The sequence below is a fragment of the Eublepharis macularius genome, chromosome 15, assembly GCF_028583425.1.
Source record: "Eublepharis macularius isolate TG4126 chromosome 15, MPM_Emac_v1.0, whole genome shotgun sequence".
NCBI lineage: Eukaryota > Metazoa > Chordata > Lepidosauria > Squamata > Eublepharidae > Eublepharis > Eublepharis macularius.
In genome coordinates, this window is record NC_072804.1 from 51,584,143 (window position 1) to 51,603,011 (window position 18,869).

Consider the following 18,869-nt stretch of genomic DNA (forward strand, 5'->3'; position numbering starts at 1 on the left):
GCAAGTGTTTCTGTGATGCTCTCAAAAAGAGTCCAGTAGCACCTTTAAGACTAACCAATTTTATTGTAGCATAAGCTTTCGAGAATCAAGTTCTCTTCATCAGATGCATAGTACAGAAACTGGTCAAATATAGAAGAGGAGGGGAGGAGAGAGAAGATGCAGTTAGGGGGGGAGAGAGGGAGGGTGCAACCAAAACATTCCTTTGCTAGTAAATGTAAACATCTCCTTTTGGTGTCCTTTTGGGGTCAGTTGGCTTGGGTGAGGCTTCAAGGGAGTTTGCCCTGTTAGTTTGCAGCGGTAAAACAGCTAGACCATCCAATAAATGGACACAAATCTGACATTAGAAATGGAAACGTCCAAAAACCAGGGGGAGCACACTTCAATCTACCAGGACATTCCATCAAAGACTTAAAGGTAGCTGTAGTTCAACAGAAACCTTTCCAAAACAAAATCCAACGGGAGGCTGCTGAATTGGAATTCATATGCAAATTTGACTCTGTCAAGCTGGGACTGAATAGGGACTATGAATGGTTATCACATTATCACAGGTAACAGATTTCCTTTACAGAGGCGGGGTCTGGGGGAGCCCAGTGGCGCCTGGCGTGGGCTTTCGGGGACCACAGTTCTCTTTGTCAGATGCATCTGATGGGGAGGGCTGTGGTTATCAAAGGCTTATACTACATAGGAATTGGATGGTCTAGCTGTTTTACTGCTGCAAACTAACAGGGCAAACTCCCTTGAAGCCTCACCCAAGCCAAATAACCCCAAAAGGACACCAAAAGGAGATGTTTACATTTACTAGCAAAGGAATGTTTTGGTTGCACCCTCCCTCTCTCCCCCCCTAACTGCATCTTCTCTCTCTTCCCCTCCTCTTCTATATTTGACCAGTTTCTGTACTATGCATCTGACGAAGAGAACTTGATTCTCGAAAGCTTATGCTACAATAAAATTGGTTAGTCTTAAAGGTAAGTAAGTAAGTAATTTATTATTACAGCACTTGGCCAGTACGTTAACCATAAAATTTAAGTTAGTCTTAAAGGTGCTACTGGACTCTTTTTGATTTTGCTACTACAGACTAACACGGCTAACTCCTCTGGATCTGTGATGCTCTCAGTAATAGATAATATTCACCCAAAGCAAGGAGAGAGCGAGAAAGGGGAATCTTGCTTTGCTTGTGTGTGTCCCCCACCCCCAAATCCCATACTGAAATCTAATTCACTAGGGCTCCATTTCCCTTCCTGGAGTGCTACTCAGGATCAAGCTACAAGTGACGAATGACACTTGCCTGGCAAGGGAACAGACTCGCGTGTATTCCTCCCTGGTCACTTGCCGTTCACTTGCACTCAGCGCAAGTGAACGGCAAGCGACCAGGGAGGAATACACGCGAGTCTGTTCCCTTGCCAGGCAAGTGTCATTCGTCACTTGTAGCTTGATCCTCTTTTGATTTATGCAAAACAGAAAGGAGCAATCTGTGATAAGGCTCCAGGGCTTGGGGGAAAGGAAGGCAGCTGCTTAGAGGAAGGCAAGACCCTCCTCATCCTAGAACTGGGCTGGCCCAGGTAGGAATTGGAGGGCCTTAGAGAGGCAGGAAGGGCCAAAACAAGCAAAGTTGTTCTTTTTTCTGGTAAGACAGATGAAAACTGGGGTGGGGAGCCATGGAAACCTATTTGCTAAAGTTTTCCGTGGGGGGAGGAGGGGTTCGCCTCAATCACTTTCAGTAAATACGTTATTTAGGTCTGGTCACACCCGGATAGCTGCGTTTGTGTTGTGCAGTTCTGGCCTGTTAATATTAGTAACCATGCTAGCACATACATAAAAAGTACTTTACTAATTGAGAGGGCAAGGTCAAAGGGGGGGACAGCCTTGGGGGTTTAAATAAACATGAGACCAGCTGCAAAGAAAGAAAAAAATGGCAGTTTATGAGGCATTTCCCTTTGGCAGAATAGGAGCAACCCCCCCTCCCTTCTACTTGCCCTGAACCTCACTGGGTGATCTTGGACCAGTCTCTTTCTGGCTGCCTAACCCACCTCACAGGGTTGTTGTGAGAGGACAATGGAGGAGAGGAGAGAGCCATGTATATGCCACGCTGAGCTTGTTGGAGGAAGGAGCAGGGTAAAAATGGACTAAACCCTGCAGAAAACACAAGAAAAATGCATTTTTTGTCAATTTCACTGTAGATGTGGGTTTCATTTTCCCATTGAAGGCAGTTGGGGTTAAAAATGACCCCAATACCACCAGACTGTGCAGTAAAATTGACATGGAACACCATAGGACAGTTGTTCTCCTTAGATGATGAAAAGGATACAAGGAAGATCCACTTCCTTCCCACTTCACTTTGCCCCTTCTTTTCAGTCTTTAGCTTTTAGAAATCTAAGAGTCTCCCAGCACAAGACATCTGATACGTGAAGAACACGAGTCAGGAGATGCAATGGTAGCCAGGAAGGGTAGTTTAAAAAGACAGAGCTGGCTTTACCATACCCTGGAGCTGTGTGAAGGGGCTGTGAAAGGCCAGAAAGGAAACCTCAGTCCATTATAACCTCTCCAGGTCCAAGCTTGGCTCTGGAAGGCAGCTCCAGCCCATTTATATTCCTGGCTGCCCTCTGGTTGTGATCCCACACAGTTTTAAACTGGGGAGGTGAGATTGACAGAGCCTTCAGGGAGGCGAAGATGAAATTAACAAACCCTCTGAGGAGCAATCTCCGTCAGCTCTGTCTTTTAAACTACGCTTCCCAGCTAAAATTGCATCTCCCTACAGTTGACGAACACACACCGAGGCATCTCCTGTAGATTCTGAGATTCTAGCTTCCACACAATCCTCCCTTTCTGTGTGGATTACCACACCTACTGCAGAACAGTTGCTGGGAAGAGTACGGTTGCTGGGAAGCCATGGAATCTTCTGCCAAAGGATGGAGGGAGGATGAACCGTGGAGTCAGGAATCTTGGGTACCAAGCGGGCTCTGTGCTCATCTCCTTTCTTTGCTTCTCTCTCTTTCTCTCTCTTAGAAATAAGAATGTCTAAGCCCCTGGAGCTGGAGAAGGCGCGACTGGACCTACAAGAGGAGCACACAGGTAGCAATACCTGGTGGGGAGGGATGAAGATTTAGTTATTATTTATCAATTAACCAGCATGGCCTGGGAGGCTTGTATCTGCCTGTACTTATGTGTGCCTGCTAGGCCGTGTCAATAATCAGGCCAGAGTTTATTCGTAGTTCCTCCAGTTGGTCCATGAGAATTCTTTCCACTCAGAGCGGAACCACAAGCGACAAAAGGCACAGGTTGGACCCTTGTCAGCTTCCCTCACGTTTTGATGGGAAATGTAGGCAGCTTGGCAGATTGGTGGACAAGTGACAGTCGGAGAGCCAAGCTGCAAGACCAGGACGCCTACATTTCCCATCAAAACTTGAGGGACGCTGGCAAGTGTCCAACCTGTGCCTTTTGTCACTTGTAGTTCCGCTCTCAGACTTCGGCTTTCCTGGTGACTATTCCTGAACAGGCTTCCCAAGTATGTGCAAAGATTCGGGAGCTCGTGTCCTGTTGACGGCTCATGAGTGGAGATTCTGTCCTGCATCTTTTTACTTGTATTTCTGTGAATGGATTTACATTGTTTATACCCTGCCTTTTTTCCCAAAGCAGCTTACGTCATCCGCCCCCCCCTTGCAATTTATCCTGTGAGGTAGGTCAGGCTGAGAGTGTGCCCAAGGTTACTCGGTGAGCTTCTGTGGTAGAGTGGGGATTTGAACCCGGGTCTCCTAGATCCTAGTCTGACGCTCTCACTGCTACACTATGCTACCTGTAATTTAAGAGATCAGTTCGTTTTAATGGAAGTATGCCACTGGGTCCCATTGATCAGGAAAAAAGTGGAATATACAAAATTTAAATTAAAAAACCTTCCTCTCATTATAGCCTTAGAGGTGAGGTGTAGGTGTGTGCAGGGGTCATTTCGCAGAAAAAGAGCGGGAGGAACTCATTAGCATAGCTCATTAGCATATGCCACGCCCCTTGCCATCACTGGAAGTGTGTCATTGGCATAACTGATTAGCATATGCCACACCCCCTGACGTCACCTATCCTGGCTGTTTTGGACCCAATCCTGGCCATTCAGGGCCGAAATTGGGCCCAAAATGGCAAAAAAGGGGCTGAAAATGGCTGAAAAGGGGTCCAAAATGGTCAGGATCAGGCTGCTGCTGAGTGGGAGGGTGATCCACCACCCATCAGAGGCCCGATCCGGGCTGTTTCGGCCCCAATCCAGGTTGAACGGGCCCAAAATGGCTGAGAGTCAGGTGGGCGGGGCCACCTGACGTGACCTCTTTGGGGAACTGCTGGAACTCCATTCCTGCGCATTCCCCCTCGAAATGAGGCCTAGGTGTCTGCACATGGATTCAGGCTGCAAAGATCCCTGTGGAGGGTGTATTGTATCTTTGTGATGTATCTAAGATAGCTGCCCGACACAGTTCCACGGCCTGTTTGCTTTATCCCATAGAACTGAATGGGGTATATCTAAGCAGCTTTTCCATTCAATTTCACCAGTCTCCTCTCTTTAACACGGCTACTGTTCTGCATGGCTTTTGCCCATGCAGGTCCCAGGATAACCTTTTTGAGTGTTCCAAAGGGACCTTTCCTCCCTTTTTTCAATCAGCATCCACCCCATATGAGCCATGGAGAACCAGAAACACCCTTTCATCTCTGTAGCCCTTGGTCAGTTGGTCACTCTAGAATATAACAAAGAGATAGAACTCACAGTGCAATCCTAAACAGAGTTAATCCATTCTAAGTCCATTAAAGTCAATGGTCTTAGAATGGAGTAACTTTGTTCAGGATTGAACTGGTAAGCACTGGTTTTAATGCTAAGGAATTATCTCTTTTGAGTTCTGCAGTTTATAAAAGAGGATTTATGACCATTAAATTAATTTTTAAAAGAAGAAATATGCAACTGAGATTACTTGCTTTAAAAAAACATTTAACGTATTTCAATAAAAAAGAAGTAGAAACATTAACAGTTACAAACGTAAGCACATATCAGTCAGATCTCTTGCCATTCCTATTAAGAGGGAAGTAAATATCAACTGATGTATAAAACATATTCAGTTCATCAAAATAGACTTAACCATGCAGCCCTAAGACCACTTTCTTAGGAGTTAGCTCCATTGAGTAGGTCGGAGTGCATCTCAAACCATGCAAAACTTCTATCAAAAAGAGAGAAAGGACTCCAAATGTATGTTAATTGTGGAGACCAGACTTCAATTTTTTTTTCAAAAAAAAATTTGCATTAGATTTCTGATACTCTTTCAATTTTGCTTGTGTTATCAGCACCCACATCTTGTTCTGAAGGGCTTGCTCACTGCTACGATTAAACTCAGCACCAAATTTCCAGAAGTGTCTCAGGGCCAAGCTACAAGTGACGAATGACACAGGTTGGACACTTGTCAGCTTCCCTCAAGTTTTGATGGGAAATGTAGGTGTCCTGGTCTTGCAGCTTGGCTCTCTGACTGCTGTCCAATGGACTTTTCAACTGTCACTTGTCCAAAATTCCGCCAAGCTGCCTACATTTCCCATCAAAACTTGAGGGAAGCTGACAAGTGGCCAACCTGTGTCATTCGTCACTTGTAGTTTGGACCTCAGAAACATCATTGTTAATGAAATTAACCACTTAGATTCTTTGATCTAGAGATATTTAACAGATAGCCCTCTCCTTTACACAATTGCACTAGCAAGCTCTGGCCCTGAATACTGCATTGCATTGAGATCAGATAAACAGTGAGGTTGTTAGAGAAAGATTGGGGACATCCAGGTTGAAATGCCTACTCTGCCGTGAATTGGGTGAGGCACCTTTTCTCAGCTAAACCGACCTTAGAGGTTCATTATAAAAGGTGGGGCAGGTGTGGGGAGGACTTCATACATTTCCCTAAACTACGTGAAATAATAAAATAAATAGTATGGGAGTACCATGGGATGGGGAATCAACTGACAGATGGTAAAGAATGGATATGGGGGCAGTCTAGGAGATCCAAAAAAAGAAAAGCGGGGAATAGTCCTGAACGTGGTTCTTTTAGGAAGGGTGAATGGGGAGAAGCAGAGAGAAATGGCCAGGACTGGAGGAGAGGAGGTACCCTGTACAACTTGGTCAGACTGTTCAGTTGGTCAGCACGTGCTTTGGCTTGCCACTTCGGGTTCTGTGCATGGATTCCTGGCATCTGCTGCATATAATGGCTGCTGGAATCCCCCATCCCAGCGGTCACGTCTCTTTATGATACTGCGCATGGGTCCACGTGCACCCGTACTCAGTATCATAAGGAAACTTCATGGCTAGAACTGAAGTCTTGTGAAATATTGTGAACACCACAGAAAGGCACAAGGGCTGCGGTGAGGGGAAGGGAAGAGCAAGGCATCGGTGGCCAACCGGTTTAGCCTGTAAGATCCCTATGGAGAGGAGCCCCGTGCAGGGGAGCGTGCAATACCAAGCCATGGGTGGGAGTTCTGTTGGCAATCTCTGCACAGAAGCCTCATGATGGCTTTTCTCCTTTGTTTCCAGATACAGAAAGAAATGGACCGGACTCAAACCACCAGGTGAGAACCGTTGGGCAGGAGCTGGAGGTGTCTAAGGGAGGGGAAGGGAGCTGTGGCCGAGAGCGGCTTGCACACTTAACTGAGTCCAAGCTGACCTCCTTTCTCTCTCTTCCTGCTGCAGACCCAGCAGAGCAAACCTTCCCCGTTCTCCCCGTCCCCAACCAGTACGGGCAGCAAGGTAAGGTCCAGCTGGAATGCAAAAGGTTGCAGGTTCAATCCCCGGCATCTCCCGCTAAAACGATCAGGTGGTAGGCAACACGAACGACCTCTGCCTAAGATCCTGGAGAGTCCACATTGCCAGTCTGAGAGCCAAACTACAAGTGACGTCTTACACAGGTTGGACACTAGTCGGCTTCCCACAAGTTTTGATGGGAAATGTAGGCATCCTGGTCTTGCAGCTGTAATGGAGAGCCAAGCTGTAAAACCAGGGTGCCTACATTTCCCATCAAAACTTGAGGGAAGCTGACAAGTGTCCAACCTGTGTAAGGCGTCACTTGTAGTTTGGCTCTGAGTAGCCAGCACTGACCGATGGTCTGATTCCGTATGAGGCGGCTCCATACGTGAACCCACTTGCAGCTCTCCTGGTGCCCACCAGGGGGCATCCCATTTCGCTTGCAGAATTGAAGCTCAGCTGATACCCCTGTGGCATCTTCCTTCCCACTCCCAAAGCGTTTGCAACATCTGGTTGGCTGATCCTCCTGTAGCGTTGTGCGCAGCCAATTGCAAGGGGGAGGGGGTCGGCTGGGAGAGTCAGCACTTCCCAGCTGATTGCAGAACTGATCGCATTCCAACCTGCCCCTCACTGCTCTCCAGACTGCAGAGATCAGTTTCCCTGGAGAAAGTGGCTGCTTTGGAGGGTAGACTCTATGACAGTATACCCCACTGAGGTCCCTCCCTTCTCCAAACCCTGCCTTCCCCAGGCTCCACCCCCAAATCACCAGGAATTTCCCCACCGAGTTGGCAACCCTAGACGAGGGTAGCTCTTATATGTCCCTGTGCTCTGGCTCATCCCTAATTTACTAGCCTATTTTATTCCCTGGAAGAATTTAGCCCCTGAGGCCCCAGCCTTCAGGAATACCAGTAAAGCAAGATAAAGGGTATTCTTCTGTAGCATAATGGTTAAGTGGTTAGGCTGCAAATCAGCATTCTGCTAGTTCGAATCCCACTGCCACCATGAGTTTAGTAGGTGGCCTTGGGTAAGGCACTCCTCTTAGCCCCAGCTCCCCAGATGTATTGTGGGAATAATCACAACACTGACTTTATTCACTGCTCCAAGTGGGCACTAATCTGTCTAGAAGAGCAGAATATAAGTACAGTTATTATTATTAAAAGCGGGGGAAGGGGAAATTATCAACCTGCAGTACTCACCATGTTCAACAGGGGGAGCCAGTTCCCCATGCGTGCTTATAGCACCTATGGGGTTCCACCAGTAAGAACCACCTCCCACCAATCTGGCCTGTTCTAATTGGAGGCATTTTAATGTCCCCGGATTCCCCAGGTGTGACCCTTATGGAGAATAAGCAGCAGTGTTCCCTGTTGCAACCTACTGGGCATTAAATGCTGTAGGGTCAAGGTGAGGCTGTAGCTTGGTGGCAGAGCATCCGTTTGCATGCGCAAGGTTCCGGGTTCAATCCCCAGCATCTTCAGGTGAAAGGACCAGGTGGATGGTGATGGGAAATCCCCCTGCCCGAGACCCTAGAGAGCCGCCACCAGTCAGAGTAGACAAGTCGGACCTTGATGAACATGTGCTCTGAGTCAGTAGGAGGCAGCTTTGCGTACCTTCAGTTCCAGCCAGCTGAGACACCAAAGCGGGGGAGGAAAGACGTCAGGTTGCAAATTGAAATATTCATGGAGAAACTCTTTTGATCTTGGAGGGCCTCCAGTGCTTAGCGGGGGAGGAGGGAGCTTTCTGTCACACAGTTCTTATAGTACTGTAGATGGGACCACACGCGAATGGCTAGAGGTGGTGGCTGAAGTCTCTTGCTGTATGTATCATCAGCAGACACCAGTGGCAGTCCTGCGTCAGCGCGAGCCCGCCATGAAGATCTACTGCGACACTGCCGAAGGGGGAAACTGATCTATTTTTTTAGCATTCCCCTGGAGACTTATAGAAGCCAGCAGGGCTTTTTTTCTGGGAAAAGAGGAGGTGGAACTCAGTGGTGAAACTCAGGACCGCACAATGATGTCACTTTGGGTTAGCTGGAACAAGGGGGGAGTTTTAAAAAGTTAAAATCGCTTTTGGTGAAAATGGTCACATGGCCAGTGGCCCCGTCCCCTGATCTCCAGACAGAGGGGAGTTTAGATTGCCCTCTGTCTGGAGATCAGGGGGCGGGGCCACCAGCCATGTGACCATTTTCAAGAGGTGCCGGAAGTCCGTTCCACGCTGAAAAAAAGCCCTGGAAGCCAGTGTGCTTCCCGCTGTCCCCTTCTCCACTCCTCCATGCGCATGGGGATCCATGCATTTTTGATCAATGCATTTATGTCAACCTTCTGGGTGGAAAAAGTCTCTAAGGCAGAGATGGTACACTTACATTGCAATCCTAAGCAGAGTTACTCCAGTCTAAGCCCATTGAAATCAGTGGGTTTAGGCTGGAGTAACTCTGCTTAGCGTTTCACCGTTACAGACCCATGGGGTGGTTTGGATTCGTTATGCTTCTATTCCAGCCCTCCTTCAGAAAGCGACTTAGGGCTCTCTGGCCTGTTTCTGCCTAAACGGTAGCGCATCTTGTGTCATCTACACACATCTCTACGAGAGCTGCCCCATAGGTGTCCTACAGGATAAGACTCAAAGGTAGCATGATAAAGGCACCATAAACCAGAATTCACAGTCCCCCCCTCCCATCCTGCAATGGTTTGTTCTCAGATAACTTTGCTAAACGTTGCAAGCAAACCCATTTGTTGAAGCACAACCCCAAAGTGACACCCTTTGCCCCACTCTAAAGGATCCTGGGGTGCACCATGTGGATTGGGGGAGGCGCCAGAATTCAGAGCATGTGTACTTTGTGCACTCATTTCCTGACATCTCCAATTAAAATAATCTTGGGCAGGTGGCATTGGAAAGACCGTTCTCTGCCTAACACAAAATCCTGGCGGGTCAGAGTAGTTCAGATTGGCTTGGATGGACTGGTGATAGGTTTCTGTAATACACATCTTCTCTGTTGGTATTCCTCAAATGGTGCTGCCCCTACAGCTTGCTTTTGCTTATGCTGTCGGCCTGGGGGACCGCCTTCTCCTACAAAGCAGTGTGCTCACACAAACATGAAAGAGAGAGGTTGAGTGGCGGGTTAGGTGAAGCAGGACTGTGGGCTGGTTAGCACTTTTGTTATCAGTGTGATAGGAACTCTTGAATCAAGGGCTGGCTCTGGGGGGAATTCCCAGTGCCCCGGGCCAGGCAGCAAAACAGGAAGCCGGCGGGTGATGCGCCGGAGAGATACCGTGATCGGTGGTCGGTGGGCGGTATTTTAACGCCTTGCCGAGCTCCCTGTCCTCCCAGGCAGCTCTCAACAGCAGCAGGTTGAACCTGCAAATGTGCTTACTGGGCATAATTGGTGCAAATTGCAGACTTTGATTGGCTCACGTGCAGAGTTTTTTCGGTTTTGTCCGGTGCACAGTCTGTGCGAGTCCTGCCCCGTTGCACAGCCATGTCTCAGCTCTGCGGAGCCACCATTCTCTCTTTGCAATTACATCAGGCTCTGAAATTTCTCACTAGTATCCTTGAAGCTTGATGCTTCTGGCCCAAGCCGACGTAGCCTGTTAAAGCTTACAACTTCCTCTTTTAGTGCTTTCCCCAGGCAGGTGGCTGAGGCCGAGGTGGCTTCCTTTAGGTGAGAGGTGGGGGAGATTGTGGGTGGGAGAAGAAAGCCATGACCTTTGTTCTAAAAATAATCCAGAATGATGATGTGGGGTGGGCGGGGGGTGGGCGGTGTCCGTCACACTGAGTTGGTTGGAAAGTGAACCGGAGTGATTCTCTTTTCTTCTTGCTTTCCCTCATCCAGATCAAAGCTGAAGACCCCCCGGAAATGCCTCCAGCTCCAGCGCCAGCTCCGGCTCCTCCAGTTCAGCAGCCGCATCTCCCCCAAGCCCAGCTTATGTTAGCTGGTAGCCAACTGGCTGGGGTAAGTGGAGACCCTAGCAGCTGCCTCCTCGACAGCTCTTGGAAGCTAAGCTGGGTCGGCCTTGGTTAGTAATTGGTTGGGGGACCTCCAATGAAGATCAGGGTTGCAGAGACAGGCAACGGCAAACCACCTCTGATGGTCTCTTGCCATGAAAACCCCATTGGGGGTCGCCATAAGCCAGCTATGACTTGAGGGCACTTTTCACCACTGGAGTGGTGATGAGATCAAGGAGCTCGTGATCCGTCTTCAGTTTACTCAAAAGTGGGTGAAGCTGTGGCTCACGGGAAGATCCTCCTCTTTTTATGCAGAAGGTCCCTGGGTTCGATCTCCAGCAACTCCAGTTAAAAGGATAAGGCAGTAGTTGTTGGGAAAGACCTCCCCCCTGAGAAATGATGGTGTTCCACAGACATATCTCAAATGGGTTGGGCATGGTTAGGAAGACGACAGGTCGGAAGCAGCCAGAAAGGGCCCTTTTTTTGGAGATGCTGGAGCTTTCCTGTAGACCTGGAGAGGTACTGCGTGATCCTTTGAACGTCAGGTCCACAGGGGGGGGGGGGGCAAAAATTAAAGAAGTTTGCAGCCTGAACTTGTGGTAAAAACTGAAAGTCGCCATTGGCCATGGTTCTTCAATGGATGCAGAGCAGAACCGCTTTAGGTCTCGGCTTCTCCATGGTAAAAACTGCTCACACTTTGCGGTGGAAGTGCAGTGGGAGTTACAGTCGGAAACCAGTTCCGTTTACACTTTGCAGCGGAAGTTAGAGTTGGAAACAAGTTCCGTTTGAGGCTGGAAATGCCAGTACGGACTTGCAGTGAAGTGTGACTCCAATCTTTTTCTGTTTCTGAGATGCTCCTTTGGGGCACCTGCAGGTCTGGTGGTGTTGCCAGCTCGAGGCTGGGAAATTCCTGAAGATTTGGGAGGTGGAGCCTGAAGAAGGCGGAGTATGGGGAGCAAAGGAGACTCAGCAGGATATAATGCCATACAGTCCATAAATCAAAGCATCTGTTTCCCAGGGGAACTGCTCTGTCATCTGGAGATCAGCTATAATTTTGGGAAATCTCCACCCCCTACCTTGAATTTGGCAGCCTGGAGGTCTGGGAATTACAGCTGATCTCCAGAGGACAGAGATCAGTTCCTTTGGAGAAAATGGTTACTTTGGAAGGTGGACTCCACGTCATTATACCCCCACTGAGCTCCCTCACCTCCCCAACCCCATCCTCTCCAGGCTCCACCTCCCAAATCTCCTGGAATTTCCCAGCCTGTAGCTGGCAATCCAACGGAGTCTATTGCTTGGCTATTTGCTTAGGGGGTGGGCTCTAGTGCCTCTGCTGGTAGGAAGGGGGAATGACCCAACTAACCTGCTTCGTCCTTGGTCTCTTCCTGATTTATTCCTCTGTTCTCACTTCTTTCTCCTTTCCTTTCTCACCTGCATTGCTCTTTCCGCTTGGTCGCCTCCTGCCCTCACTGCACCCCTTCCCCACCATCTCCGCCTCCCTCCCCCAGCTCACGGCGCTGATGCCTGCCCAACAGCAACTGCTTCTGCAGCAAGCCCAAGCGCAGCTCCTGGCAGCTGCCGTGCAGCAGTCCAGCGCTGCCGCAGCCGCCGCCTCCTCCCAGCAGCCTGGGACAGAGCTGCCGGCCCCACAGAACCAGCCCCAGACTCCTCAGCTTGCTCTGTCGCAACCCATCCAGCTGACTGCACAGGTAAGGGCTTAGGCATGAGGGGCCTTGCTTGTCGGGGGCCTGCTGGGTCGGAACGGGTCCCACTCACCTGAGATTGCACACAGTCACCACACAGCAGTGAAACTGTACAACTGACATGTGGATTTAGTCATCCATAAAGCACCTGCAGCCCAAACATTGGTTGTTGGGAGCTGCAGGATTTCAGTCCAGTGGTGCCTTAGAGATAGGGGTGCCATTCCCCCACCTGGGGCAAAGGATCCCCTGCTTTCACCCTCCACTCCCTGCCACCTCGCTTACCTGGCCAGCGGGGGGAGGGCGTGCCTCCCGGGGCATGCCCCTGGATGGTGTGACATGACTTCCTAGAAATGACATCATTGCACAAGACGGGAGCATGCGCATGAACAGGAACACAGCAAAGTAAGTGTCAGGCCCCTGATCTCCCGCCGGGGGAGTCGGGGGACCTGGCAACCCTACTTAGAGACCAACAAGATTTTCAGGGTGTAAGCCTTCGAGAGTCAAGCTCCCTTCCACGGATACCTGAAAACAGTTGTTGTGAATCCTTTATTAAGGAGTGGTGCACACAAGACCTCACAATAAGTCATGAATGTACTACACCAGCACACCCTATGCAATTGTTTTACTGCACTGGCAGAAATCTGCATGTAGTTTGTACTTGAATTACTGTTTCAGGTGGGTAGCCATGTTAGTTTGTAGTCACAGAACAAAATTCATGTCCAGTTGTACCATAAAGATCAACCAGATTTCCTAGGCTATAAGCTTGCACGATCTGAAGTTCACTTTGTCAGATACAAATAGGAATGAAGATGGAAGTGCTGATGGATCGTTATTTCTGTTCGTATCTGACAAAGTAAGCTTCAGCTCACAAAAGCTTATATCCTGGAAAATGTTAGTTTTTAAGGTGCTACTGGACACAAGTTTTGTTCAACTTCAGTTACTGGCAATTGTTCACCTTTATGAACAAGATAAATGCCGATTGCCACTTTGGGGTCAGGAAGCAGTTTTCCCCAGGCTAAGGATCCTGACTAGAGATGGGCACGAACCTAAATACGAACCAAAGTTAGTCACAAACCGGGCCTTTTGCTTGGTTCATGAACCAGCCGTTCATTGGGGTGCATTTTTGATGAACCACAACAAACCGCTATGATTTTTAGGTACGTTTTTTGGTTCATCACTACAGACAGCCTGGTACCAATTAATCAGTTTCCCAGGCAATGGGGGCAGGAGGAGTGGGCTTTCTGCAGACCTTCTGCTGCCCTGAAAGTGATGTATTCACGAACCAAACGAACTGGTTCACGAACCGAGCAATTTCATGCCAGTTTGTGGTTCGTGAAACACAACAAACCGTTTTTCCAGTTCATGCCCATCTCTAATCCTTACAGTGTTTTGCCATCTTCTGGGCATGGAGCAGGGGTCACTGGGGGTTGGGGTGGAGTAGTTGTGAATTTCCTACATTGTGCAGGGGATTAGATTAGAGGTCTCTTCCAACCCTATGATTCTATAATTCTATAATTCTATTATTTCTGTAAAACTTCTTTCAGAAGTATGTGTGGACTGGCCATTAAAGCCACCAGGACTTTTCCTGGTGGGCTAGGGTTGCCAGCTCCAAGTTGGGAAATTCCTGGAGATCTTGAGGGGTTTGGGGAGGGAAAGACTGTGGCATGGCATAATTCCATAGATTCCACCCCCCCAAAGTAGCCATTTTCTCCAGGTGAACTGATCTCTGTGGCCTGGAGAACAGGGCCGTTTCCAGATGGCTTACCTGAAGCCGCTCCATGCCGCAATGTTGTGGATCGTGCGGGGGAAAACGTGAACTTGCGCGAGAAAACGCGTTATTTCGTGTTTTCCCCGGCACAATCCACAACATTGCGGCATGGAGCGGCTTCAGGTAAGCCATCTAGAAATGGCCCAGTTGTAGTTCCGGGAGATCTCAACCCTACGGTGGGCTGAAGGCCACTTCCCAACACACTTGGATCATGCCAGCCCAGTGTCAGAAGGGCTGTGTGCACTCTGGGGCTGCCAGTCTCCCAGTGGAGGCAGGGGATCCCCTGCTCCCAGCCTCCCCCCCCCCACTCATCTGGCCACAGGGAAGGAAAAGGCACAAGGAATGAGCCTGGGAGACAAAACTCCTCCCAGGCAAGCCTGCAGCGGGTGCACTTCCAGCTGAGCGTGATGACACCACTCCTGGAAGTGACATCATCACGTTGGTGCTGGGAGTGCATGTGAATGAATGCATGAAGATTTTCAAACTGGTGAGTACCAGGTCCCCCGCTCCCGTTGGGATGGTAAGGAGACCTGGCAACCCTAATGTGGTCTCTGCTACGTAGGCAGTTTGTCTCTCCCTCCCTGTTTTGGAGGAATGGGATCAGGGCAGGCTGGTGCCTCTTTCCAGGGCTGTTTCCACCGCCCAGTTTGCCCCTGCTCAGAAGCCCTTTAGTCCTGTAAAAATCTTTGCCTGCCATTCCCTTCACATATTAGTCAGGGCCAGATCTAGGGTTACCAGTGTCCCGTGACATCATCACGCAGGGCCCGGAGGAGTGCCGCCCGCGCGGCAAGCCGCCCGCCCTGGCACGGTGCGCCACAGAACTGGTGGCAGCAGAGTGAGTGGCGGGCTGGAAGGCCACCCGCACCATTCGCCTGCCCCGCTTATGGGGCAGCCGGCTTGCCTCGCGCTCCCTGTCCTGCACGTGCGGCAAGCCAGCCACCCCGTCAGCGGGGCAGGCGAATGGTGAGGGCGGCCTCCCAACCCTCCGTTCAGCAGCCCGTGCTGCCACCACCAGCTCCTGTGCACTCCCTGTGGCTGACAGCTGCACCTGGTGCTCCCTCCTTGGCAGCACGGGGGGCAGACTACCCTCCCACCCACCCCCTGTTGATCCAGCCCTGATATTAGTTATTCTAACACCCCACCTACCTTAAAACATTGTTGTACATACCTGTAATTGACCAGGACGATGCCATGCATCCAGCGGTGGAGCGGAGCTCTGAAAGGGCCAGTGGAGGTGCCACCTTCAGATTGGAAGCAGGTGCCTCAGCTGCCGCAGTATCCGTGCCTGAGAGAACTCTCTCCCAAAATGAGGCCTTGAGCCGAAATGCCCTCTCATTTTGGGCTTTTGGCATGAATTGCTGACCGTTTAGGCAGGAAAAGTGGTTGCTATGTGGCTTAGGAGGAGCGACCCCCTATTTGAGCTTTAAAGTAGATTTGAAAAACTTCCCCAGTCAGCAGGCCTGCGCACATGCACAGTCCCAATGTGTGCCTGCACAGAAGAACAACGATGAACTTAAAAGTTTCATTTCCTGGAGCCAGGTTTGGTTCCATACTGAGCCACATTTGGCTGTAGAGCTGCAGATCGCCAGACCGTCTCCTCTGGGATTTACCTAGAGTACAGTTATAATCTGGCCCAATAAGCACATTTCCTCCCAGGCAATCCTGGGAGCTGTAGTTTTTCAAGAGAGGCAAGAGCACCTTCTCAGCACCCTCACCAAATGACGGATTGCCAACCTCCACACGGAGCCTGGAAACCTCCTGGAATGACTACTCATCTCTGGGTTACAAAGATCAGTTCCTGGGAGAAAATGACTGCTTTGGAGGGTAGAGTCTATGGCATTATACCGTGCTGAGGCCCCTCCCCTCCATAAGCCCCACTCTCCCTAGACTCCACCTCCAGATCTTCAGGGATTCTCCAACCTGGCATTGACAACTCTAACCAAATGACAGCTCCTAAGACACTTCAGGGGGTATCCGGGGTGGTTCAGCTGCTATAAAATGACTCTTAAACATGCAGTGAGGATCTGCTCGGCCATCCTTTCTTTTCCTTCTGGTTCCAGGATATCCAGCAGCTACTCCAGCTCCAACAACTTGTCCTTGTTCCAGGACACCATCTTCAGCCCCCTGCCCAGTTCCTCCTACCACAGGCTCAGCAAGGACAGCAGGGTAAGATGGGGAGGGGAGTGCAGTACGTGTGTCTGAGCAATGACACCTAGTTGGCTGAACATGATGATTCTTGTTAGGGGGCTTGGTGAGCATATTGGGATTCAGTGAGACAAGCTGGTTCTCTGCCTCTTCGGACCGGAATTGAGCTTGTCTCCTTCCTCTCTCCCAACAGGGCTGCTCCCGACACCAAATCTCTTTCAACTACCTCAGCAAAACCCAGGGAGCCTCCTGCCGAACCAGCCTCGGGCGGGGCTCCCAGCACAGGTGAGTGAGAGAGGGGCCTGAATGCTTCCAAGGGTAAAACAGTCAGAGGCGTAAGGAGGAAGGAGGGGGGAAAATCCTTCCTCTTGCACTGCCTCAGTATTGCCTTAATAGTATGACGGCCAGCAGCTGAGCAAATTTCTCTTTCCCAACCCTCCTTGAGATCCTTTAATTGGAGATGCTGAGAATTGAGGGGGAAAACATAGAGGGGTCAGGTTGCAATCTAAAATGTGAAATATATTCCAAGAAGGTATTTGTTATGGACGTGCACAAAACCTAGGTTAAAAACAAGTTAAAGACATAAGGCCTGAATAGAAGGGTCAAGTTGCAACCTGAAATGTAAAATATATTCCAAGAAGGTATTTGTTATGGACGTGCACAAAACCTAGGTTAAAAACAAGTTAAAGACATAAGGCCTGAATAGAAGGGTCAAGTTGCAACCTGAAATGTAAAATATATTCCAAGAAGGTATTTGTTATGGATGTGCACAAAATATAGGTTAAAAACAAGTTAAAGACATAAGGCCTGAATAGAAGGGTCAAGTTGCAACCTGAAATGTAAAATATATTCCAAGAAGGTATTTTGTTATGGATGTGCACAAAATATAGGTTAAAAACAAGTTAAAGACATAAGGCCTGAATAGAAGGGTCAAGTTGCAACCCACGCGGATTTATTTTATTTAATTTACCAAATTTGTATGCTGCCTTTCTGCCTAGTCAGGGCCACCAAGGCGGCTAAACAGTGAAAAACAAAACATTATAAAAACAATTGTAAAAACAATCCATCAAAACAATTAAAACTAAAGTGAAAACACACATTAAAAGCACATAAAACAGTAACATAGGGCAGGAGGAAGGGAGAGCAGCAGGAATTTCAGCCACTGACAGTGATAGAAGAGGACAGACGAATATCCCTACAAAGGAAGTTCCATCGTTTTGGAGCCATGGCAGAACACGCCCTCTCCTGAGTTGCCACTTACCTAATCCCAGAAGACAGGGGGCACCTGAAGTAGGCCCTTAGATGACCTTAGCCGTCAGGTAGGTTCATATGGGAGTAGATGATCCTTCAGGTGGCTGATCTCAAGCCATATTTTATTTTATTTATGACATTTATAGTCCTCCTTTCTCACTAAGACTCAAGGCGGATTACACCATGTGAGTGTGGCGGGAATTTCTGCAGGGACCTGCTCTTGTTGGATCCCCCCCCCCTTCACCACTTAGGTTCATTGCTCAGGGGTGCCCCTTACCAAAGGCATGTGTGGATGCGAGCTAGCCTTGCTCTCCCTAGCGCTAATCTCTTCCTCTGACACAGAAAGACACCTTTGTACAGAAAATATTTTAACCAAGACTGAAAGTTTATTTTAGAAACGAGATACAAAGTAGCAAGACAAGGCTTTGAAATCAGGCCTGTCGGACTATTACAATGCTAGCAAGATAGATAAAGACACACAAGCATGCAATAATACAGTTAAACTACAATGTCCCTTCCCCCAACAAGAGCACTCTTCTAACTACCGTTGACAGCCGCAGGACCTAGCAGGTCTCTGCGTGCTACCAAGAGGCAGTACTGTGTGCTCTGTGCCTACTTCTTTTATAGGGAAAATTCCCAAAACCGTGCGTAGTTTGACACTTCATCAATTGCGTAGGCTTTGTTCTTCAAAGGTATTTCTGATGTGGGAATATTACAAAAGTATAAATTAGGACATTCTCTTCTTTTAAGATAGTTTTCTTGATATGCATACTAGCCAAAGCTGTAAATAACAGGAATTTTCACACTTCACCAGTCTTTGGCAAGATCGGTCTGTTCCTGCCGGAGATAAGTTGCCCCATCGGCCCCTATCTCCTGTCCTATTGTAATTTACATGTAAAGGCCAAAAGGCCTCCTGCCAATTAACATCTACTTTACAGCTCTATCTGGGTTTTGTCACAAAGGGGGTGAAGACCTTCAGCCAGCCCCCAAGAAACGAAACTTATGTGCTGAGAGCTTTAGGAAGGTGCTTTTCAGGCCAAGACTGGTTCCATGTTGCATTTGGGCCTGGCCCTCGACCCAAACTCCAAAATTCTCCCAACAGTGAGATTAGTACAGTCAGTATCAAGGACAATTTCAGAAACAATGCCATAGGGTAAATAAACACGAGTTTACAAAGACATAGCATTAGCAAGAATCAGGGCTTTTTTTCAGGGGGAACGCGGGGGAATGGAGTTCTGTCACCTCTTGAAAATGGTCACATGGCTGGTGGTCCCACCCCCTGATCTCCAGACAGGGGAATTTAGATTGACCTCGGAGGGCAGTCTAAACT

General features: G+C 49.0%; 1 protein-coding gene across 2 annotated transcripts in view; it reads left to right on the top strand.

Annotated features, from left to right (window-relative positions):
- Positions 1-3,003: 3,003 nt before the first annotated feature.
- POU2F2 (POU class 2 homeobox 2) overlaps positions 3,004-18,869 on the top strand; it is a 28,751-nt gene continuing 12,885 nt past the window's right edge. Inside the window, exons 1-7 of one of the 2 annotated variants that reach the window (XM_054999436.1) lie at positions 3,004-3,069; positions 6,530-6,564; positions 6,686-6,742; positions 10,560-10,679; positions 12,181-12,381; positions 16,204-16,309; positions 16,482-16,573. In XM_054999436.1, coding sequence (XP_054855411.1) covers positions 3,012-3,069; positions 6,530-6,564; positions 6,686-6,742; positions 10,560-10,679; positions 12,181-12,381; positions 16,204-16,309; positions 16,482-16,573 — 669 coding nt within the window. In that variant the 5' untranslated portion in view covers positions 3,004-3,011. The remainder of the gene's footprint in view (positions 3,070-6,529; positions 6,565-6,685; positions 6,743-10,559; positions 10,680-12,180; positions 12,382-16,203; positions 16,310-16,481; positions 16,574-18,869) is intronic. The other variant, XM_054999437.1, reaches the window with a different exon arrangement.